Genomic DNA, 25,015 nt, shown 5'->3' with positions numbered 1-25,015 from the left:
CAAATGAGTTCAGAAAAATCAAACAAAATGGAAATAAAAAAGAAGGTAGGTTTTGGGCCAGCAAAGCAAAGACCTCTCCATGTCTCCCTTTAATTGCAGCAAAGTGAGAGAAGGCAGACCCTTTCCACCACAGGTAGAAACAAAATGGGGGGGGGGGGGGGGCTGGCTGCTGCCCTGTGGACCCTCGGGTGGCTGGATGATCTGCAACTACGGAAGCTGAAATTCTTCCTCGAGCAGGGAGATGTTTACTTTGGACCCCTTGACAAATGGTTCCTCTGTTGAAGGCTAAAGGCTCCCCCCAAGAGGCTGAGCTGTCCCCCAATGGGGGTCCTCAGGAGCATCTTCTTCTAGATACTTCAACCTGTACAGAGTAGTCATCAGTGGCCACCACCTCTTCAAAGGACGCATCCATGAGTCAGCCTCCATGGGGTGCCCTTCGAGCCTCTGACACCCTTTGCCTGTGACCGCCACCTTCATTGTGGATAGAGATACAGGAAGGGAAGGAAGTAAAAGACTTGAACCAACTGTTTTTCTAGGTTTTTTTGTTTTTGTTTTTTGTGACAGGCAGAGTGGACAGTGAGAGAGACAGAAAGGTCTTCCTTTGCCGTTGGTTCACCCTCCAATGGCCGCTGCGGCTGGCGCGCTGCAGCCGGCGCACTGCACTGATCCGAAGCCAGGAGCCAGGTGCTTCTCCTGGTCTCCCATGGGGTGCAGGGCCCAAGCACTTGGGCCATCCTCCACTGCGCTCCCGGGCCACAGCAGAGAGCTGGCCTGGAAGAGGGGCAACTGCGACAGAATCCGGCGCCCCGACCGGGACTAGAACCTGGTGTGCCGGCGCTGCAGGTGGAGGATTAGCCTACTGAGCCGCGGCGACGGCCCCAACTGGTTTTTAAAAAAACGGATCCAAACTCAGTCCCAAAGCCCCTTAGGCCCTGCGGTGCCCCTTTCCAACCTCGTTTCCCCTTCAAGACTTGACCCAAGTGTGTCAGTTTTCTGTGGCTGCTGAAATCACTGACTGTAAACTTTGTGGCTTAACAACAACACAAATTTACTATCTCACGGCCTACAGGTCAGCAGTCGGGTGGCTTTGCTGGCTGCTCTGCGCCGTGCATATCAGCTCAGAAGGCAGCGTTGGCCAGCCTGGGCTCTTATCCAGGGCAGCCTGGGAGAAGCAGCTCGATTTCACGCTCATTCAGGTTTCTGGCAGAATTCAGTTCCTTATGGTCACGGGACTGAGGATGGAGAGCGTCCCGACTCCAGGGTGACAGGCAGACAGCAGCCTCTCTCAGCAACTCAAAGGGACCTGCGTTTCTTAGCCTGTTGTCCCTTCAGAGACAAAACTGAATCTTTCTCACACTTGGATTCTGCTTGACTTGCCCTCCTGCCCCTAGCCAGAGACAATTCTGTTTTTAAGGACTCAATGTGAAATGCTCTGGAATAAAACGAGTCCCAAGGCCACGTGTTGAGAGACGCTGCCTGCGGTGACAATGGCATTGTGAACGTCTCTGACTGACTGGGTCCCCTGACAACCCACAGCAGTCCCCCTGATGTGAAGTCCATAATCTAATTACATCTGCAAAGTCCCTTTTGCCATGTAAGATAAGGGCATGGGTCCCAGGGATCAGGGCATGGCGTCTTTGGGGGAACATTTCAGGGTGCTGCGTCACAGGTGCGGTGCAGGGATAGCTGAGGGGAGGGTACAGGCTGTGATCTGCCCTGGTCCCGGTATCTCCCTGAAAATGGCGCTGCTGTGGCCCTTCAGACAAACTGGAAGCCATATCTGTCACCATCTCCTAGGACTCTGGAGGCCACACAGTGGCAGTGACAGCGACTGGCAGCCCTGACCTCCGGCAGTGATCCAGGTGCCTTATAAAATACCACTGTACAAAACTGCGGGAGACAGTGCCGTGCCAAGCATTTAAAGTTTCCCTGTAACATTCTTCTTTGAAAGCTGTCATTGCAGACAAGCCCTCCGCTGGGGGTCAAGTCACCCGACCCGGGGCACCAGGGCTGCAATCCAGATTCTGCTCTGTGGGCCTGAGGAAGCCGTCTCTTCCCTGCTCTCTCGCCGCTCCATGTGGGGCTGAGCTGGGGCCAGCATTTCTCAAAACGTGCAACACTCATTCCATGAAATATGCCGTCAGAAGAGGCGTCCCAAGGCCGCTTAAGGCTCAGAGAACTCCTGGAGCAAACAACCTGATGTGATGTTTCCCAAGCACATTTGACAGCTCCTTTGCTTTTCTCTCAGTAACAATGACTGTTCCCCTTCAGCTGTGACTTCCCTCCCTGGATAGCCTGCCCCTTCCCACCTGCGACCTTATCCACGTTTTGTGAGCCCACGGCACTCTTCTGTTTCAAAATCCCATTATTTGATATGGGCTCCAATGCGGAGTGGCTCTCCCATGAACGATCCTCTGATCTCTTCAGCTGGAGCTACGTTCTCTCCCCTTCCCCTGCACCACTGAGGAACCATGCAGCGGGTGGCTGTGGCAGCTCAGCCTAGGCACTCACAGGGTCCCGCCGTTACAACGGCACAGCCCCTCAATCATCCCTTTCCCAGCACATAGTTATCGAGTACCTACTTTTTGCCAACTACCAGGAATGCAACAGCAAAGAGAACACAATTCTTGCCCTAAAGAGGTTTCAGCTCCCAGTGGGAGAGCAGTGGCCAGAGGGCAGTAAGAACAAACCCACAGCTGGTAATTCTCCGTATTCCTGGGCCTCCCACCTGAATGCTCTTCTCAGACATTTCTGAGTGCCCAGGCAGGACCAGCACGAGGAAGAAGAGCCAAACTTGTCCCTGTGGGGCACTGGGGAAGCCAAGACAGCACAGGATTAAAAAGGGGCCCTGAAATTGATGAGGTGGAGCTGGGCTCAAATCCTCCATTTCCGCTGTGTGCTGTCTATTTATCAATGACCTCAATTGCTCAATATGAACAGTATCTTGCCTAAACTATATGGCAGGAAAACATCTCGAACATCTTCAATAAGATCTGACATTCCTTCCACTGACATTAGCACTCTTGAACATTTTCTTTCCCCAAAGGAGGGATAGTAACCTTGATCACTCCTGTTCCACATTGTTCTCAGTACCTGGAGTTCTTCTTATGGGACACTGGGCAGGTGCATGGGATTTCTTGGCCACTCCTGACTTTTCTCAATTCCCATAGCCTACTTGCACAGACACCTGTCCTGACCATGACCACCTCCTCGCCTGGGAGAAACCGGTTCATGCTGGCAAATCCTACTGTTAGCCCTGCTCTGTCTGTGAGAGGCATCTCCTATATAGTACTGCTTTATTGTGACTCCTGGTGGCAGTATTGCAGGCTGGCCCACGCCACACACGTCCCCAGTTAGCACTCCCCTCATCCTCCTCCAGGCACACTGAACAGCGGCAGACACGCCACACACGTGTGGCCGTGACAATTGTTTTTCTTTTTTCCTGATTTTTAAAGACCCTTTCTTCATCTTTTACTCTGGCTCCTTGAGTCTTCCTGCTCGGATCTTGAAGAGGAGCCTGTCATCGTGTAGCTCAGAGGTGACAAGCACGATGTCAAAAGGCCACCCCTTCGGGAAGGCAAAACAGAGAGACAGAGGGAGCCCCGGTCTCTGAGCAAGCCTTGCCGGGCTGGACTCCCCCCAGGCTGCTTCCCTTCCTACTTCTCGTCACGTGAGGCGGATCTGCCCCTCCTCGCGTGATCCAGCTCTTTCATGCCATTTTTACAAGGCTTTCTATTCTGCGGCAAAATGTATCTGTGACCGAAACACCTGGTCAAGTGACCTGACCTCCATTACCCACTCATGGGTTCTGCCGTGAGCAGAAGGGCTTGATCGCGCTTCCAGATTTGTCCGCCCCTAGGTGCTTTCTCTCAGCACGCTAACGCTGCGCTGGAGAGAGTGCCACACGGACGGTCGCTTACAGAAAAGGGGGCCAGGGCTCCCACGGCTTCACACGCCGGCCAGGCCCCATCTGCAATGCACAGGCTTGGAGAACAGGTGCAGAAGCTCCCACTAGGACGGCTAGCTCAGGGCTCTGGAAAGGTCACGGCGGGCACTACCCGCCGGATGGGGCAGAACTTCCTCACAGCATGGGGAGGGTAAGAACTGTCAGAGCCGGTCACAGAACAGGTGGGCGCCTGTCAACCTCTCCTGAGAGGCTGTCTTGTAGCACGGGGACAATAAGCAGATAGCAGCCTGGGCATCAGTGCAGGGATAATTCAGCGCTTGCAGACGCAAGCCATGAGTCACCCCACGACTTATATTTCAGGAGTGGGTAATCCCGGCATCTGATGAAAGCACCCGGACACAGCCCAGCCCAGGGGCTGTTCGGATTTCCATGGAAGTGGGTGGCTCCGAGGAAGCAGGGTAGAACCCTGGGGACAGGGGCTGGGAGCGGGCCCCACTGTGCCTCCGGAGGTAAACACGTAATGCCGCCTTTTGCCGCCAGACTAGACACAAACGCATACGCCTGGCAGAAAGCATCAGAGACCCTGCAGCCTGCCTGCTTCTGTCCTACTGATGAGGAATGGGGCTCACAGGACGCAGGGCAATGAATGGGGTTTGCTCCTGAGTCAGGACGAGGGGCTGTCCATGCCCACAGGCGGTCCCCGGGCCCCTCAGCCGGACGCCCGCCCTTCCGGCCCCCGACCAGCTCTTGCCCAATCTGGAAAGCATCAGGGCGTTTCTGTATCAATGGTCTCTTTCACAGTCCCCCAGGCTGTCTGCCCTGCTCCGCGGCTTTCAAGTTGATTACAGACTCTTCTAGCCTCTTTTAAAATACTGACTTTTAAAAGATAAAAGCCACTCCAGGGACACAAGTCATATACATGTAGCTTTACCCAAGAAGCACTTCTAGGCTGCTGGAAACGCTGAAGACCAACAGGGTTCAAGCACCGGCCCGGGAATTCTCAGACTTCGTGTTACACCTGGGCAGATGTGACTGCCGCTCAGCAGGACAGCCTATTTTCCAAAGGCACTGCCTTAGAGAACTACTAAAGGAGACCAGCAGCTCTGAGCGCAAAGCTGGAGGGCCGCCCGACCCCTGCTCCCGGCAGTGGACGGAGCCGTCCACTGCTGCACCTTTGCCCCAGGACATCAGGAAGGCCTTCCCTGAGGGTGTCCAGGCCAGCGCACGAGGTCCTCCTGCAGAGGCTGACCTCTCCTCCGGCCTCGCACGCTCCAGACACTCTCTCTTTTCCTCTCTCTCTTGGGTTTCAGCCCAGGAGATCCGACATCTTTAAATACACTCGCTTCCTGGCTGCTGGCATCTCCAGCACGCTCCTCCTCCTTTATCTGTACCTAAGATGAACATTCTCCTTTTACTCGTGGAACAGCCCCTCCCCCAAGGGCCCACCAGACTGTACCCCCAAGCTTGTCTCAAAGCAAGCTTACTTCTCCATTCCTCTGGCTCCCCATACCCCCAGTGCCCTGAGCCATAGCAGCAATCTCTTGGATCCAGCTCACAGCCCCACGTCACAGCCCTGCGTCACGGCCCACACACAGCCTGACAGTCCTTCCAGTGAGAGGAGAGTGAAGAGTTAGTTGGGAAGTTCTGGATGAACTCTGTTGCCAACTCGGGCTCGTGGGCTCTGTTATTTTACAACTATACTGTGAGAGGCCACAAAGACACTGACGGAATTCTGAGGGCGTGTTCACATGTCCAGAGAAAATGAGGCTCAGGGTCCTGGAGAGATGTATTTATATTCCAAAAGGCTAGAGGGAGAGGCCGGGGTCCTGGCTACTTGGTCTCCAAGAAATCACGCATTCTCCTTCCTCCTCCCAGGAGAGGAGAGGGAAGCAGCTGCCTCCCGCTCCTGCGTACAAGCAAAGAAAATCTGTTTTTCTCTGGCCCTCACCTACGGGAGTGTCTGACTACCCAAGCTGGAGGATTTCCCATCTGGCTTTCATCACGGAGCCCCCCAGGGCAAGCACTGGGCCAAGCGGTGCCTGGGCAGTTAGAATTAATTTACGCAACTCTCTGCTATTTTGTGGTGTCAGTAACACCTCATGTCTGCACTCAGAATAGAACTAACAAAGGTGAATAATACGGCGGACGTTGGAATTACGGAGGTTGATGGGCTCTGTTTGTCACGTGGTTTACTAGAAGGGTTCACAGGATTGAGCCATGGCCACAGGACCCAGCGCAAGACCTCCCACAAAGACTGGGAAGCTGGTGAGCCAGCCAGGTAGCAGCCAGAGGCTGAGAAAACGTAGCCCTAGCGGCACCTTTGGATTTTACTCTCCTCCAGGTGGGAGGGAAAGGGATCCAGAAATTGTTAAAGGTGGGCTTTAGGTGGGGTACGGGGTTTTAGGTCGCTGTCTCCTAATGGGTGGCTACAGCTAGATCAAGTCTATGCACACGGGGACCCGTCTGCTCGGCGCTGCAGGGAAGGTGTCCGGCTTTCTCTTTCGGAGAAAATTCTTTGTTCCCTCTGGTCCTTAGCTCCATTTCTATCCCAGCTGATGGTACTCTCCCAAGAGGAGCAACCCTGACCCCTTTCTTTATATGAGGAAAATCGGGAAGAGGCTTGAATGCTGAGAGCCCTGTCGGACGCAGGTCCCCATGACCTGCAGGGGAAGAGAGAATGAAACACCTGTGGGCAACGGGCCCTGGGGTTCTGCATTTTGCTCCACTTCTGGATTTCCTACCAGGAAGCAAACAGCTTCTCCTGGCAGGTGAAATTTTTGCTCTCTAAACGCTTGGTGTGACTGCCAGGAGTTTGTGCGAAACGGCAGGGGCGGTGCGGGGAAGAGCAGTTACAGCGCGGCTTTGTACTGTGTGCTGTGCTCCCCCACGGGAGCGTCCACAGGTTACACACTTTGTCCCCAGTGCTGGAGAGGTGCTATCCGGGCAGGAAAAGCTGCAGAGACTTTCTAAGAGACTGCAAAGAGCGTCCCGGGCGGCCCTTGCTTTGTGCCACTTGAAGATGGCACGGATGTCTCGTGACCTTGGGGTTCTGGCAGCTGGGAGGAAAGTGGTGGTCTCTTGTCATTGAAACGCTGGCCTGAAACTTTTATCAGACTACAGGCATGTGGGGGAGACAGAACAAGCCCTGGTGCCCGGATGTTTGCCTAAGAGAAGATGGTGCCAAGACAGCGTGAGAAGGGGTGGTTTCCAGACCAAGGGAGGCTTCTGGGCGTGTCTGACGGGGTCAGCAGCCAGGAGCCTTTTTGAAAAGCAGCCTTGAAGTTTGCTAAAGAGCTCCCAACTTGGCGGAAACCAGAAGCATCCACTTGGAGGGCGGGGCAACTTGGACTCTGATGAGTGCAAGGTGTTTTTGTTTTTTTAAGATTTATTTATTTAGTCTGTTTTGCCTGAGAAGAGGACAGCCACCTCCTGTGCTGGCTTTTTTCAAAGGGACACAGAAGAATCCTAGCTTTACAAGTCCATGTTTCTAGACAAGTGCAAGGCACGGAAGGTCAAATCGCAAGCAGCATGGCCCCCAGGACTGGCAAAGCTGAACACGTTTACCATCTGGCCTTTTACAGAAAAAGTTTGGTGACCCCTGCCTTTCAAACCATAAATAAACAAACCTCTTTTTAAAACCCATGACAGAAACTGAAGAAGAAACAAATAAGTGTAGACATCCTAGCGTCTGCACCATTTGTTGCACACTTTTGGAAGCACTATCACGGACGGTGTCTCATCTGAGCCTGATGCCAACTCTGTAAAGTACAGAAGGCAGGTGGGATGCCCACCCGCCAATGCAACCGAGGCCCCCTGAGGACCAGATGAGGCTGGTCATTGACAGTAGATAAAGCCCTGGGTGTCCTGCCTGGCTCTTTCTGCAGGTGACAGCCTTACTCACCTATCAGATCCGCCACTTAGCAAGCACCGACCTACAAATTCCCACACATCAAATGTGGAAGCCTCTACAGCCGCAGGCAAAAGCAGGAGACAGTCCGGATGGAAGTAATGCACACACGAGGCTGGCAAGCGTCTATCATGCGTCCCACGTAAACGCGACTACAGATGTGGTCACACACATGCAGCTTACTGCGTGAATCTCGTCGGTGGCCTCAGACTCAAATCCACACCCTGCGTCCAGCAGTCAAGGCCTCTCACAGGCCAGCCCCTCCCCTGGCCTTCTGTGCCACTGCCCACCCGCTGCCCCCTGCTGGGGTGTGCTCAGGAGCTCACAATTTTCCATGCGTATTTTTACAGTGGGACACATGCTCTATACCTGAAATGTGCTTCTCACTAAGCTAATATCTATCTACTCATTCTTCATATCGTAGTGTAGGCATCACTTCCTCCAGGGAGCCTTCCCTGCGCACGCACATACACACACCAGACTCCTGGTCAGTTGTCCTTCTACAACTGTCTCTGAGTGTGGATGACCTTTACGTCCACCTGGCCCCCAGGCTGTGAGTTCCTTGAGGTCAGGGCAGGAGTCTTCTGTACCAACTGACCAGCCTGGGGCAGGGCACCCAGGAAGTGCTCAATGCACACCTAACAAATGAATGTGCAAGGAAGGAGCAGCGTGGAGTGGTCACATCAACAGCTGTTGCTTCAGGGAGAATGGCACTAAAGAATCTAGACGTGTGGGCTAGTAGCAAGGGGAGGGTGTAGCGTCCCTCTTTGTGGGAAACATCCTAAGCAACTTCGGTGGGAGCTTCTGCCTGTTCTTCTCTGGGCCAGACCTCGTGACACAGGCGACTCTGGGGGGCTGACCCCGCTGAAGCCAGTGTCTCACCAGAAGTGGAGAAGGCTCAGCCATCAACAGAGCCCACGTGGGCAGGAAGCTGCTGGCAGCCGAGGATCCAAAGGCCCAGATGTCTGGCAGGAAGGCTCCCAGCAACTTGGCAGCAGGGTTGGCTCCAAGCTCTGGCATTGGGACTCCAGTGCGGGGCTCTTGCTACAGCCCCAAGCATCCTGTGCGCTCTGGGCAGATGCAGGGCAACCGATGGCTGTGGCTGCAACTGGCACTGGGGAGGCTGCGCTATAACAGGGAGGACAGGACAGAAAGACAAATGTGTGCCAAGCCAACTAGCACAGCCCCAGTGGAGACGGGTTATCTCTGTCCAGGCTGGGGAGACTGCCGTGGGTCTGGTGTTTTTCCGGCAGTCCTCAGCGCCAGGTCCAGGTGGAGTGTTCGTGGAGACCTTGTCTTCTAAACAACCCGCAAGGTCGCTATCCGTCCTCACTTGTGCCCATGACGACAGGGAAGCTGAGAAGGGCTGGGGAGCTAGCTCAAGGTCACACAGCTAATAAGTGGCAGAACAGAGATCGGAGCTCGTGGTTTCTTCGCTCACGGAGGGGTTTCTGGATGATCTGGAAACTTCAAGGACTTCCCAAATCTGTTTTGCTGCCTGTAATTGGAAATAATTTTGCACTGATGTTCTTCAGCAGTCAGACTCATGAGGATACTAAAAAGGCTGACTGTGTGCTACAGGGAGAGAAGGAAGATGAGCAAGGTGTTAAATCAAGAGAAGGCAGCCTGGAAGTGACCACAGAACCTTGTGGGTCGTCCACCCCTGGCAGAAGAGCTAAGTATGGAAGTGTCCAAATCTCAAGGATGACTCGGAATAATTTTCTTCTAAGTGTTGAAAAAAGGGCTAAAAAAAAAAAAAAAAGAATCCTCTATACCCATAAGGATGGCCACTGTCAAAAGAAGTGCTGGGAGCAGGCTTTGGCCTGGTCGTTGAGACACCCGCGTCCTACATCAGAGTTCCTGGGTTTGATTCCCAGCTCCGGCTCCTGACTCAGCTTCCTGCTAATGCGGACACCGTGAGGCTGCAGGTGATGGCCAAAACAGTGTTCCTGACTGAGTTCCCTGCTCCCGGCTCTGGCCCAGCCTCAGCTGTTGTGGGCATCTCGGGAATGAACCAATGTATTGGATCTCCTTTCCACCCTCACTCCTCCTTTCTGACTCTCAGATACATAACTTAAGAAAAATAAAATAAGCAGGTGTTTGGCAAAGTGGTTGACACCACTTGGGATGCCCACACCCCATGTTGGAGTACCTGGGTTTGAGTCCCAGCTCCACCTCTGTTTCCAGTCTCCTGGTAATGCACGCCTGGAGAGGCAGCACATGATAGCCCAGTATTTGGGCTCCTGGTTTTGGTCTGGCCAGCCCCAGCTCTTGCAAACTATTTGGAGAACAAACCAGCAAATGGGAGATCTTTTTTTCTCTGCCTTTCAAATTAAATAAAAAAAATTTTTTTTTAATGAAAAAGAAGTGTTGGTGAGGATGTGGCAAAACAGAATCCCTTGCATGCACTGTTGGTGGGGATGTAAAATGGTTCAGCCCCTACCTACCAAAACACAGTATGGCAGTCCCTGAAAACATTACAACTACCAAATGATCCTACAATTCTACTTCTGGTAATACATCCAAAAGATTTGAAAGTGGGGACTCCAGGAGACACGGGTGCACCCACGTTTACAGCAGCGTTATTCACAACAGACCAAAGACGGAAGCAACCTACGTGTCTATCGATGGATTGACGGATGAACAGGATGGCGTATACAGGCAGTGGGATAGGATTCAGCCTTCAAAAAGAAGATGATGTGGACACGAGAAATTCTGAAGCTGACAAGGTTCGACGCAGACGAATCCTGAAGACACTGTGCTAAGTGCCAGTCACGAGAGGACCCAGACCGTGTGGTCCCACTGAGATGCGGTACTTGGAAGAGTCACATTCATAGAGACAAACAGAATGGTGGGTACTGGAAAGCAGAGGGAAGAAAGAATGGGAAGCTACTGGCTAATGGGTAGGGAGTTTCCGTTTTGCAAGATGAAAAAAGTTATGGATATGGATGGTGGTGAAGCTTGCTCAATGACACTGATCTGCATACTTGTGGCTGGAATGGTACATTATATGTGATGTCTATTTTACCACAATCCAACTTTTCAAAGTCAAATCTAATTAAACCATTAGCGAACACCATGTACTTAGTATTGTGTGATCTCTCGGCAGAGGAAACTGAACTTGCTTTTCAGATGGGGAAAAGGCAGGTACGAGAAGCTGACACGCCCCATTGAACAGCACACAGCAGGGGCAGGCAGAAGGGGAATCCAGGCGCCCCGACCTCCGGCTGAGACCACACTGAGCAAGGGTGAGAGTTGGGGACAGCAGGCAGTGAGGGTGGCATCTCAGGTACGGCAGAGGGCGTGTGGAGCACCGGGCGCTGTGGAAGGGTGGGCATCTGTGGAGGGCACCACGGAGCGCCAGGAAGGCAACACCACTGTCAGAGGCAGGTGGCCTGTCAACGTGGGCACTTGGGGCTAAAGGCTCGGTGCTCTAACGGCCTTGCAGCTCCCCCTGCAAGTGGACAGGGAAAGAACAGAGAAAGCGTACCTACAAAACAGCTTCACCATTTCCTGGTGACAGCTGTAACACCCTGCCTTACGGGCCTAGATCCTGGAAGCTTCCCATGTAGTTTGGAAGCGAGGCTAAAGCTCACAAAGTGTTGCCTACTCATGTAACAGAAGTCCTAAACAGGCCCAGGCAAGGGGGATGTAGCTCCCTTTCTGTGGCCCAGCACGGGGCAGGGACCTCTTCCCTTGAGGAGCAGCAGACAGGTAAGTGAGGACCAGCGATGCGAGACTGCTAACAGCAGGTGTGGGGGAGCCAGGACGCCACGCGGCACAGGTCTCTGGGACCCAGCAGGGGAACGGCAGGCAAACACAGCCTGTGTGAAAGCTCAGCCTGTTCAGAGACGGCACCCAGGTCTGGCTGAAGAGAAGCGTGATGGTATTATGCATCAGCTAAGCTAGGCTACAGTCCCCGGTTATTCAAACATTAACCTATACATTTCCCACCACCAGAATGCCACTTTAGGGGCAGGCGCTGTGGCACAAGTCCTGGCCACTCTGATTCTAGTCCAGCTCCAGGCTCAGTGTGCTCAGGAGCCAGGTGGAGGTTCTGGCACCCAGGTGGGAGACTTAAGATGGCATTCCTGGTTCCTGGCTTCAATCTGGCCCGTTGCCAGCTGTTGCAGCCGTTTGGGGAAGTGAACCAGCAGATGGAAGATCCCCACCCCCTATCTCTCTGTTAACTCTGCCTTTGAAATAAATCTTACCCCCCCCCCCCAAAAAAAAGTGGCATTTGCAAAGGGGAAAGACAGGAATGGAAAACAACCAGGGGCTGGTGCTGTGGTGTGGCAGGTAAAGCCGCTGCCTACAGTGCCGGCATCCTATATGGGCGCCGGTTTGAGTCCTGGCAGCTCCACTTCCGATCCAACACTCTGCTATGGCCTGGGAAAGCAGTAGAAGATGGCCCAAGTCCTTGGGCCCCTGCACCCATGTGGGAAGACCCGGGTTCCTGGCTTCAGATCGGTGTAGCTCTAGCCGTTGCGGCCAATTGAGGAGTTAACCAGCGGATGGAAGATCTCTCTCTCTCTCTCTGCGTCTCCTCTCTCTGTGTAACTCTTTCAAATATATAAATTTTTTTTAAAAGAAAACAATCATTCATGTGATTTTGCTTTCAACAGAGGTAGATGAGATGTTTTTAGACCAATCCTTTCACAAATAACACTATAAACTCTGAACAAAAGCCCATTACCTAAAAGTACTGAAGATAACCAAAACCAGTTGAAATCAAAGATGGCGGGGAAGGGAGAAGAGATGTCCTCTTTGGAAGGGAACAGCACCTGGCAAGTAAGTTCCCTTTTATAGTTCTTCAGCTAAGGGCAGATCCCAGGAGGAGGCCAACACTTTGGTAGGAACCCACAATTTTGCAGGCTTAAAGAATCCAAGGACAAAGTCTGGAGGGGTTAAAACAGCTGGAAAGTGGCAGGGAGGTGCTGGCAAAGATAAAGCCATACAGGTGAAACCCTCAATTCTGCCTGCTGCAACTGCTGAACCAAAACCAAGCACTCACAGGGCACAAGCAGCTTCCCTTAAGCTACAAGATCGGCACAGAAATTTCAGCTGCCGTTTGTAGCAGGAGAGACAGAGTTTTGAGTCCACTCAAGCTAACTGTCTGATAAATCAAAAACCTTAGCACTCCACAGGGGAACACAGCAATCTAGAGTGTCTACAACACACCATTGACATCATCAGAGACACAATCCAGCTAAGTGTGCAACACAGACACAGGAAAAAAGCCTAACCAATGAGTGGGACCCTGAGATGACCCACATGCTGGACTCAAAAAAATTTCAAAGCAGCTATTGTAACAAAGGAAGATATGCATTAAAAAAGAAAAAAAGACTGGGCATTTGGCATAGGGGTTGACACTGGTTAGGGTGTCTGTGTACCATATTGGAGTGCTTGGGTTTGATGCTGCTGGTTCCTGACTCTGGCTTCCTGCTACTGCAGATCCTGAGTGATGACTTAAGTATTTGGGTTCCTGCCACCCATGTGAGAGACTGGATTGAGTCCTCAGCTCCCACATTTGGGGACACTGCTCTTGACAGCTTTTGGGACTGAGCCAGTGGATGGAAGCATTTGTTTCTCTCTCTCTCTCTCTCTGTATCTGAGAGACTCAAGTGAATAAAAATCTTAAAAATAAAAAATTAACCCAATGGAACCTACCCAAGAATAAAACTACATATCCACACACAGACTCATCAACAAATATTCACTGTAACATCATTAGTAGTGCACAAAAGTAGAAATAACCAGAAAGGACATCCACTGATAAACTTATCTTTATCCATACAAAGAAATGTTATTCAGACATAATAAGTGAAGCATACTCATGAAATTTATTCATGACACAACAAGGACAAAGCCTCAAAACACTAAGTGAGGGGTGGCGCTGTGCTGCAGCAGGTTAAAGCCCTGGCCTGAAGTGTCGCATCCCAGATGGGCGCCAGTTCAAGTTCTGATCCAGTTTTCTGCTATGGGCCCATGCACCCACATGGGAGACCCAGAATAAGCTCCTGGCTCTTAACTTCGTATCAACTCAGCTCCAGCCATTGCAGCCATTGAGAGTGAACCAGCTGATGGGAGACTTCTCTGTGTGCCTTTCTCTAACTCTGCCTTTCAAATAAATCTTTAAAAAAAAAAAAAAAAAAACTTAAGTGAAACTCACAAAAGACTATATATTATGTGATTCCATATATATGAAATGATTAGGAAATGGATAGGAAAACAGAGACAAAACAGATTATTGGTAGGCAGGAGATGTGGGCAGGCAGGAATGGAGTGGAGAGTGGCTATGAATGGTACAGGGTTTCTTTTTGGGGTGATGAAAACTTTCTGGAAATAATAGTTGCCATTACCATTGTAATGTGAATATACTACAAATCACTGATTTATAAATTCTAAAATGGTTACTTTTATGTCATATGAATGATATACTTTTTTAAAAAAGATTTATTTTATTTATTTGAAAGAGTTACAGAGAGAAATAGAGACAGAGAGAGAGGTCTTCTATCTGCTGGTTCACTCCCCAGATCGCCGCAACAGCAGGAGCTGTGCTGATCCAAAGCCAGGAGCTTCTTCCAGGTCTCCCACATGGGTGCAGGAATCCAAGAACCTGGCCCATCTCCTACTGCTTTCCCAGACCACAGCAGAGAGCTGGATTGGAAGAGGAGCATCCAGGACTAGAACCGGTGCCCATATGGGATGCTGGTGCTTCAGGCCAGGGCTTTAACCCACTGCGCCACAGCGCCAGCCCCATGAATGATATCTTTAAAAGTTAAGGTATGGGGTTAGGCAGTTTTCTTTTACAGGAGGCAAAAAGGACAGGCCATAAAAAGAAATGAATGGATAAGTTAGATGTCCATAAAACCTAAGATTTCTTTCCAAAAGATACCACTGAAAAGTTGAGGCAGGCTGTACTGTATAAGTACAGTATCTAACAAAGGACTGATATTCAGGATATATAAAGAAACTCCTACCATTAAATACTAAGACAATCCAGAGCAGACATTTGGTACAGTCACTGATACTGGATCAAGACATCACCTGCATCCCAGATCGTAGCACCTGGGTTCAACACCCAGCTCTTGCTCCTGACTCCAGCTTCCTGCTCATATGCAACCTCAAAGGCAGCAAAGGCCCAAGTAATTGGGTTCCTGCCTCCTATGTGAGAGACCTAGATTGAGTTCCTGGCTTTAGCCCCAGCCCAGTCCTGGCTGTTATGGGAATTTGGATAACGAACAAGAGGAAGGGAACTCTGTCTGTCCCTCTGACTCTCAATAAAAGGACAATCTAATTTTTAAGAAAAACAAAAGATTTAGCATATACTTCATGACAGTGATAAGGCCAGAAGAGTGTTTAAGTTCATTAGTCATCAGCTAAGTGCAAATTAAAACTGCAAGTGAGACTACATACCACCAGCAGAGCTGAATTAAAAGGTCTGGCAAACATGTGGAGAAACCAGAACTGCTTCATTTTGTTGGTATGAGTGTAAATGGTACAACCATTGTGGAAAATAGTTCCATAAAACTATATACAACCTACTCTATGAGTCAGTTATTCTCCTCAGTGTAAACCCAACAAGACTTTTTAAAAATCTTGCGCTTGGGGGACAGCACTGTGGTACAGTGGGTTAAGCCTCTGTCTGCACAGAGGAGAGAGAAATCTTCCATTTGCTGGTTCATTCCCCAAATGGCCACATCAGCCAGGGCTGAGCTAGACTCAAACCAGCAGCCAGGAGCCTCCCCCAGGTCTCCCACGTGGATGCAAGGGCCTGAGCACTTGGGCCATCTTCCACTGCTTTCCCAGAACATTAGCAGGGACATGGATCAGAAGTAGAGCAGCCAGGACTCAAACTGGTACCCATTTGGGATGTTAGTGTTGCAGGTGGTGGGTTAACCTATTATACCACAATGCCAGCCCCAGACAAAAAGATCTTACATCTGTTAGTTCACTTCCCAAATGTCTATGATAGCTAGGGCTGGTGAGCCCAGAACTCCCACATGTATAACAGGGACCCGTGTACTTGAGCCATCATCCGCTGCCCTCGGGGTATACATTAGGATTAGAAGCAGAGTAGCAGGGCCGGCACTGTGGCGTAGCAGGTAAAGCCACTGCCTGCAGTGCCGACATCTCATGTGGGTGCCGGTGTGAGTCCCAGCTACTCCACATCCAATCCAGCTCTCTGCTATGGCCTGGGAAAGCAATGGAAGATGGCCCAAGTCCTTGGGGCCTTGAACTGCTGTGGGAGACCTGGAAGAAGCTCCTGGCTCTGGATCGGCCCAGCTGCGGCCGTTGTGACCATTTGGGGAGTGAACCAGTGGACTGAAGACCCTTCTCTCTCTCTGCCTCTCTCAAACTCTGCCTTTCAAATAAATAAATCTTAAAAAAGCAGCAGCAGCAGAGCATCTGGACTTGAACCAGGCACTCCAGCACGGGATGGAGACATCCCACGCAGCAAGGCAAGTGCTGCAGCAAACGTCCATGTCTCAAACTTTTTTTTCTTTTTTTTTTTTAAAAAGTCAGGATGGTGTTATCTCTGAGGGTCAGGGCTGAGGTGACTAGAAGGGGCAAGAGAGAAATTTCCAGAGTAGTGGTAACATTCTAAACCCTGTTAGGAATTTGGATTACACATACGTATGCACTGAAAAGTCATCAAACAGGACACTTAAGATCTGTGCATTTTGCTAAATATAAATTTTGCCTATGAAGCTCCATGAACTAAGGAGCCCTGCAAGAAGGCCTACTATTTGAAGGCCGGACTTCAGAAACACGGCAGAACAGGGGGGCCATCGCCCTGTTTTCCTCACCAGTCCCCAAGCCACAGGACACGACAGAACGACACTGCAGAGGGCTGCCTGCCAGGCCCCACTGTTCTCCCCCAGAGTAGGTGCCAGTGCAGACTGGGAAACCAGCCCACACCAGCAACAGCCAGCAGGGACCAGGGAGCAGCCTCCACACCCACTGAGCACCAGCGACCCAGCTGATTTCTTGGGGACAGCACTCAGAGATGAGGTGGGGGTAGGAGGAGGCAGGAATATCCTCCCAGCCCCTCACCATTTTTGCCAGCCTGACCTGTGTGATCTGTAGTAACCCTCATAGCACACACCAGGCTTGCTCCTGCCCAACAGAAGCCAAGGCAGCAGCAGCTTCAGGGGCCCACGCACGCACGGCCCTGGGAGATGGAGAAGACCCTGTGGACGGCCAGTCTCCAGAGCACAGCTTCCTACCCCGCCACACTCTGCGCCTGAGGGAGTACCTGCCAGTCTGAGCGCCTTAAGACACAGAAACACCCAAAAGGGTCCCTAGCAGATGTAAGGCCCCACTGGGTGTGAGAGGGAAGGGGCCCCCACCCTCTGCCCCCGCCTTGCTATAAAAGTCAGGGAAAGGGAACAAACTTGTTTGCCCAAGTGGCCTCCCACCAGTAACCTCTCCGCAGCGGCTCCCAAACAAATACAGGTGTCCCCAACACACACACACTTCAACACCCTCCAGGCTCAGACTCAGCTGGGTAAGCAGCTGTCTCCAACCAGCTCCCAGAACGCCTCCTTTCATTTGTTAATGTCATTAGCTAAGGGGGAGTGGGGGGTGGGGGACAGGGACAAAACACCATTAAAGCCTGGAGCACAAAAGAAGAGTTAGCGCCTGTCCTCCAGCGAAAGTTCCAGGATCCTCCTTGTTAGGAAAAATACACTCAGTCTGGGAACTATTTTACTCACCAGAGGAAAGCAGAGCGAGGGAAAGAGAAGGCAGGAAACTTGGAGAAACATTAACCCCTGCAGCCTCACGTTCGGGCCTGGCCGGGGGCTCCCATCCTCCAGCCTGCCTGGCCAGGGCAGGGGCCTCACGAGCCTGTGGTCCAGAAGCCCAGGAGCAGGTCCCCTGTGGAACACAGCACTGGCTCTCCCTCCTGCCCTCGCTGCATTTTCTGTCTGAGCTGACCAGCAACACTCAGTCCAAATGCTTTTATGCAGGAGCAAAGGAGCTTTGAAAAACACCTTAGGGGTCGGGGAGGGATTCAGCCTAGCAGTTAAGATGCTCACCCGGGCTGACTCCAGCTCCCTGCCTACACAGACTCTGAGTGCCAGTGGCGCTGGCTGATGTAACTGAGTTCCTGCCACCCATGTGTGAGACCTCAACAAGAGTTCCTGGCTTCGTGCTTCGGCCTCCAAGCCTGGCCCTGGCCCAGCCGCTGTGAACATGTAGGGAGTAAACCAGTGGATGGGGGCATGCACTCTTTAAAAAAAAAAAAATCACCAAGAGACCACAGTGATTTTCGTGTCCTTTACTAGCATGTGGCTCTGTCACGAAGCAGCTGCACTGAGGCACCTGCAAGTCCACGGCAGCCCTTCCTTCGCCCCTTCCGGAAGCCAAGCTGCTGGAGTCAGCAGACTGAACCTTCCAAATCCTTTAGGGGACAGCAGTTTCTCCCTCCCCACCCTCTGGGAATGAGGAGCAGCCCCAGAACTGCCCTGGGGCCTCTCCTCCATGGATCTAACCCTGGGACCCCAAGGGAGGATGGCAATGAGCAGCCTTAAGCAAAACAAAAGCACTCCCTCTTGCCTAGCAGGTGCACCTGTCTCTTCTCTTCCCTGGTCTGCATCTTGCTCTTCAAAACGTCCTAATGGGCGCTCTTGTCCAAATTCCAGTTAAGCGTCCACAGTCCTATCAGGACTCAGTTAAGCTTCCAAATCATTCCTGCCAAGAGACTCAAGTCGGGGGTCATGACCCCGGGGCTGCACCCCCACGCAGCTTTGGCATGCTGAGTACTCAGTACTGGAGCACTGGCAGGAGGGCCTCAAACACAGTCCCCACCCTGCCCCTGCCCCTCCGTCCTCCAGTTCCCCTTTTCCATAGAACTAAGAATTCCTTTCTTCCCAAGGCAGGTCCTAGAAACCAGAATGCATTTCCCCCAGTGACGACCACAGACCCTGGAAGCAGTACCCTAGCCTTCCCCTGCCTTTCTGTGTAAGAGCTGGGCATAAAGAAACCACAGACTTGCCCCATCTGATAGACAACGAGCCCTTCATTTCGAAGGGGTCCTGTCCTGTGTCCAGGAGCAAGACAGGCCTGGCTGAGTCACTCGCACTGTCCACTACACCAGCTCAAACCCAACCCATTTCTGCGCGGCTATCCATTCTCCATGGAAGCTAAGTGCCAAAACGGACAGTTCTGCCCAGGTCTCTGGGTCTTCCTTTCCGAAGGCTTCCCGGAGCCACGTACAACTGTAACGAAATCACACTTGTCGGTGTGTCTCTTGTGTTAGGGGTGTCGGCCTCGACCCTGACGATGGGGAGGAACTGTATCCCTCCTCCAGGGCCCTGCGCCAGCTCTCCGGGAGCCGCATCGCAGCTGCCTCTGACTTCGCACAAGCCCTCATTTCACCGCCAGGTCCAGGCATCCCCCTCCCCTCTGCAATACACTCCGAAAGGGGCGGTGGGGTGGGGGGGAGGGGGAGGCTGGAGAATGTAACTGCTAATTCAAACCAGAGAAACACAGGACACAGAACTGAAAAGAGGTTTTCATGCAGCCCGCCTGAAAGACCCCTGTCCCTGGCGCTGTGAGGCTTCTGGTTCATGGCTCCCAGGGCCAGAAACCAGACAAAATGTGCATATGGTGGTTTCACAATGGCCCTAAGAAAAAACGGGGTGGGGAGGCTGGGACTGGGACAGACAGCATAGAGGTGAGAAGGCAAGGCGCTCACCCACTGGCCTGAGGCCCGGCCCGGTGCAGGCATCCTCTCTCAGAGATACCCAGGATCTGGTGCCTCGGCTGTCCTGGTCCTTGGGGACTAATACAAATGTTTTTTATTTGCTTCTCACACAGAAGAGGAGGGTGAATGATGGACTAAGAGGGTTTCGTCCGGTAGGAGTCAAAACTCAGAGCTGGACCAACTGGTGACAACACACCATCAAACGGCGCCCCCAAACCCACAGACAGACGCAGGCTGTTACTAGGAGCTCCTAGCACCGCCCCCTGAGCTTAGAGGCCCCGCCAGAGACCACTCACCAGTTGCTCAATGAGAAGCAGGCAAAACTGTTAGCTTGGGAAGGCGAGAGGTGAGATAGTCTCTATTCAGGTAATGAGATGGGATGTGTCAGCAGCGCCCCTTATTCCTTTTTCCCAAGCAGTTAACAACCCCAAATCTTTTGCTAGGACTGAACCAAGACCACCACACCATCCAGTACATCACGGACATGTGGTCCACACCAAGTCTGTAGTTAAAAAAAAAAAAAAAAAAAAGAAAAAGAAAAAAAACGGATTCGGCAGATTCTGGCCATCCCCCGACGGTACCTTTTCCAAGCACTCCCAAGGAACCCAGACAGGGGCCCCGTCTTTTGGCCCTAGCTCTGTTCCGACTTCACTTTTCTAAGAAGAAACTCCGTCCTGCAGCAGCCTGTGCGATCCCCGGCACCTCGGGACCTGGAGCGTCAGCACCCCAGCAGCAGGGGCAGCCACCCGGCCCCCAGCCCGCCCCCTTCGCCCCTCCGCTCCCGGCCCGCACTCACCCACCGCGCTGATGCAGAAGCCGCGCGGCGGGCGCAGCGCCCGGCGCCGCCAAGCCTCGCGCAGCACCTGCAGGCAGGCGGGGGGCGCGTGCACCAGCAGCACCCCGCGCCGCAGCCAGCCCTGGAAGGCCAGGCGCGAGGCGGCGCGCGCCAGCCGCGCGTTCCAGAAGCAGCGCGCGTTGGCCCGGCGGAAGGCGCGGAAGACTGCGCGACCGCCGGCCTCCTCGGCGACCCCCGCCGCCTCCGGCGCCTCGAGCCGGCGCAGTACCAGCGCCAGCGAGCCCGGCGCGAGCTGCACGGGCCGGGCCATGCCGAGCGCTCCGAGGAGCGCCGCACGCCCGGCGCGACGATCGGTCGACTGCGCGCGGCTGCGGCTGCCCGGGGAACGGGGCTCCAGGGGGCGGGGTCGGGGGTGGGGCGGCCGCTGCTCCGGCCCGCGGAGCCGGGGCGAGGGGATTCCATGCGCCCAGCTGCGGCTTCAGTCCGCGCACGCCAGCCGCGGCCCCGCCCCGCCGTCTCCCTTCGCTTCCCGGGCGCCCCGCAGCTCCCCTTGCCTGCGGGGCCTGTCTTAGGGGGAGCCCACACCCCCTGGAGAGCGCGAGCTGTGGAGCCGGGAGTTCCGGAGCCGGCACTACTGGGGTCGCTCCCCCTGAGGGGTCCCCCTCGGGCCGGGAGGCAGGAGTCGCAGGTGTGAGTCTTGGTTCTGCCCCTAGCCCGAGGACGCAACTCGTTCGCTTCTCTGGGCCTCAGAACAGTCCCAGTTACAGGGATAAGTTGGGGACCCTTTTACCCCGCCTGTCTGAAGTGGCGCCCAGGGATAGCCAGACTCCAGAGTGTGTGGGGGGGGGGGGGAGGCAGGTGTTGCGGGGTCCGGGGCGCCAGGCCCGGTGTGGTCGGAGATTCGCAGAAGACAGATACAGCCCATCCTGGGAGCCCCCAGGGGCGAAGGAAGAAGTCTGTGATCTTGTCGCCCACACAACGATGAGGGATAACTGTGGTGCTTGGGGTCAGAGCCTGGGACCGCGAGGGACACGCTGGGTGAGGAAGAGGAGGAAGGCGTTGTGCTTAGTCCTGGGACGCTAACTACAGAGGGAGCCCACAGAAGTGCTAGGCGAGACCTGGGGGTCGTTCCACTCCCCCCCACCCCGCAGCTGATCTCACCCCCGACAGCTGTAACCATTTGCGGTCATTATTAGTTGAGTTACTGCCCCTCCTGAGCGGTAACTGACGGCTGTGATCAGAACAGCCAACACTTGGGGAACATCAGCGCTGGGGGCATTGATTTCACAGTTCGGTGTTCCATCCTGCAGGTTTGCCGGAATCCAAAATGCTCCAAGACTTAAAACTCTCCGAGCTCTGGCTGGAGGCCTCCAAGCAGAACATTCCACACCTGTCATCGTTTGGTAAGTTAAATTCAAAATGCAGGTGGCGTGAAAATGTGTGAAATTACCACCAGGCTATGTGTGAAACATGAAATCTGTGTTTAGAATACTCATTTATGTATATACAAATATTCCCAAGATGGAGACTATCCTAAATGCAAAAACAGCTCTGGTTCCAAGCATTTCAGATAAGGGATACTCAACCTGTTTTCTTGTTTTTAACTGTTTTCACTTCATTTGAAAGGCAGAGAGAGCGCACTCTTCCAACTGTTGGCTCAGTCCCCAAATGCCCACGGCAGCAGAGGCCACCGCAGGCTGAAGCCAGAACCCTGGAGTTCAATCCAGGTCTCCCACAGGGGTGGCAGTAGCCATCACCTGCTGCCTCCCAGGATGCTCAGCAGCAGGGACCTAGAATCTGAGGCCAGGCCCCTCGGTGTAGGATGCAGGCATCCTGAGCATCACCCTAACCTCTGTGCCAAACCCCCCGCCTTTATTGTTACCCCTATTTTTTTTTCCCACAGAGGGAGAAATTGCAGCTAGCTGGATTAGGAAGTGTTTCCCAGCTACACAGGTAGAAATCAGACAACCGCCACGTCAGGTTTCCCTGTGGCAAATAAACTGACTTAATTTGCAATTCAGACATGCACACAAAGCTGAACTGTCTCCCCTCTGGATTCTGATTCTGGAATGGATGGATGGAAGGAAGGAAAGAAGCAGTACACTAAGGACAAACGTAATAAAACGCCTGTGCCTGATTGATTCCCCAGGGATGACCCCTCCTCCTCCCTGGGTTCTGACTGGGCCGAGGGTGACCTCTCTGTGTTCCCCATGCTGAACAACTGTGACTTTGATCTCCCCATCTCTAGCATCTGGTACAGTGTCTTCCTGTAACCGTAAGGGTGGTGATAATCTCCATCTACTCTCAGCTCGCCTTGTGCCTGGAACTGTAGTAGGGGTTCTACACATGTGATCTAGCTTTATCTGCAGAAGCCATCCTCCAAAGGGGTGGTATTAACGAGCCACGTCTTCCACAAGAGAAACAAGAGCTCGGCCAGTTCAGGTGGCTTGCCCGTGAGGACAGAGCTGCTACACGGGGAAGCCGTGATCACAGTATCTTCTTGCCCAACACACCAGGAGACCATCACCCTGACACAAGGGGCCACAGGTGTGAAAACTTGTCCCCAGCTTGATTCCTTCTCCCAGGAGTATGAACTGGAAGTACAGAGAGAAACAGGCTCTTGAGAGCAGAGGCTGTAGCCCTGCAGTGAGGTTTCATGCCTGAAGCTGTGAGGTAGAACTGTCTTCACCTTTTTACTGAGGGGTGTGAAATTCTTCTTTCATTGTATTTAAGGTGGCCAGTTAACAAAACAAGGGTGCAGGTGATTGCACGAGAAAAGGTTTTAAACCACAGGCCATTTTTTTTTCTCCAAAGGAAAAATACTCCCCAAATAGCCCCAAACACCTAACAAATGAAACAGTTCTTTGCAGTTAAATGGACTGGTATAGGCTCCCAACCTGGAATGTCTTTTTTTTTTTTTTTAATAATAAAAAGATTTATTTATTTACTTGAAAGGCAGAGTTGCAGAGAGGCAGAGGCAGAGAGAGAGAGAGAGAATTATTCCATCCACTGGTTCACTCCCCAAATGGATGCAACAGCCAGAGATGGGCCAATCCAAAGCCGGGATCCAGGAGCTTCTTCCAAGTTTCCCATGCAGGTACAGGGGCCCAAGGACTTGGGCCATCTTCTACTGCTTTCCCAGGCCATAGCCGAGAGCTGGATTGGAAGTGGAGCAGCCGGGACTTGAACCGGCGCCCATATGGGGTGCTGGAACTGCAGGCAGTGGCCCCTGGATGGTCTTATATGATGCAACAGAGCAGCAGCTTCTCAAGGGCCTTCTGTCCTTGTGGTCTTTGCAGACCACACAGAAACATGTCAGATTTTAAAAATTCTTTATTTAAATTTAATTTGAAAGGCAGAGAGAAGGAAAGAGAGATCTTCCATTCACTGGTTCACTCCTCAGATTCCTACAACAGCCAGGGATGGCCAGGCTAAATCCAGAACTCAGTCCCTGTCTCACACATGGATAGCAGGGACCCCAGTCCTTAAGCCATCACCTGCTGCCTCTCAGGGTTGGAGGTAGAGGGGTTGGGACTCAAACCAGGCACTCTGATACGTGATGTGTGTGTCCTAGGCAGCAGCGTAACCTACTGTGCCACAGAACCTGCCTATCAAATTAATAAATAGAGACAGAACTTTATGTTCTGATACAAATAATATCCAATGTGCATTTTTAGGTAAAATAGAAACTATTAGAATAGTGAGTATGGTATAGCTAAACCCACTATTTGCGGTTTTGTTTTTGTTTTTAAGTGAGCACATATATTCACATGCGGTGGAAGATGTCTGGAAGGATACGTAAGAAGTTGGTGGTTGCTCCTAGAGAGCTTCCTCTCCGTTTCCATCATGCCTTCCTCACCCCTCAAGTCCACAGCAAAAACTCTGTGTTGCAGCCACACAACATTGCACCTCTGAGAACAAACGCTTGCTCTCACTATTTCCTTTTATTTATTTATTTGAAAGAGTTACAGTGAGGGAGAGGCAGAGACAGACAGAGACACAGCTTTGATCTGCTGGTTCACTCCCCAAATAGCTGCAATGGCCAGGGCTGGGCCAGGCCAGAGCCAGGAGCCAGGAGCCTTATCTGGGTCTCCCATGTGGGAGCAGGGGCCCAAGCACTGGGGCCGTCTGCTGCTGCCTTCCCAGGTGCACTAGCAGCGAGCTGGAATAGAAGTGGAGCAGCCAGGTCTTTACCCGATGCGCCAGCACACATTGCGTGTTTTGCCTGGAAGGCCTTTCCCATTTTCCACCAGGTGGTATCCTTACGAAACCCAGCTCGTAAAGTCTGTGACACATCCAGGCAGATTCCATCTGCTCTCAAGCACATTGTTAACTCTTTCTTAAGGCTTATGTGTTAAGGACTATAATATTTAGTTCCCCATCTCATCAGGCCACCTGGGATTCCTGGAGGGCCTGGGTCTGGCCTGATTCATCGGCTGGGCCCCAGCATTTTGCCTGGTGTCTGGCACATAGATTCCTTCAACCTAAGTGGAATCCAGGTTAATTAGTAGTTGATGCAGGATAGTACTGCAGGTGTATCATTGGGCTAATGTCACACACACAAGAGCATTTCTGGTTTGAATCACCTGGTGATCCAGTCGTCCATGGCCAGGGCAAGCCTCAGGAGCAGGCCTCACCCAGACACTCAGGTTCAGGGGTTTCCTCTCAAGTATGTTTACAACACACATG

General features: G+C 52.5%; 1 protein-coding gene across 2 annotated transcripts in view; it reads right to left on the bottom strand.

Moving 5' to 3' along the window:
- STOX1 (storkhead box 1) overlaps window positions 1-20,636 on the bottom strand; it is a 40,662-nt gene extending 20,026 nt beyond the window's left edge. For both annotated transcript variants that reach the window (XM_062214729.1, XM_062214731.1), the window contains exon 1: window positions 20,327-20,636. In XM_062214729.1, coding sequence (XP_062070713.1) covers window positions 20,327-20,636 — 310 coding nt within the window. The remainder of the gene's footprint in view (window positions 1-20,326) is intronic.
- Window positions 20,637-25,015: the final 4,379 nt, after the last annotated feature.

This window comes from Lepus europaeus, chromosome 17 (genome assembly GCF_033115175.1).
Source record: "Lepus europaeus isolate LE1 chromosome 17, mLepTim1.pri, whole genome shotgun sequence".
Classification (NCBI taxonomy): Eukaryota; Metazoa; Chordata; class Mammalia; order Lagomorpha; family Leporidae; genus Lepus; species Lepus europaeus.
This window is presented reverse-complemented; position numbering and strand designations above follow the sequence as displayed.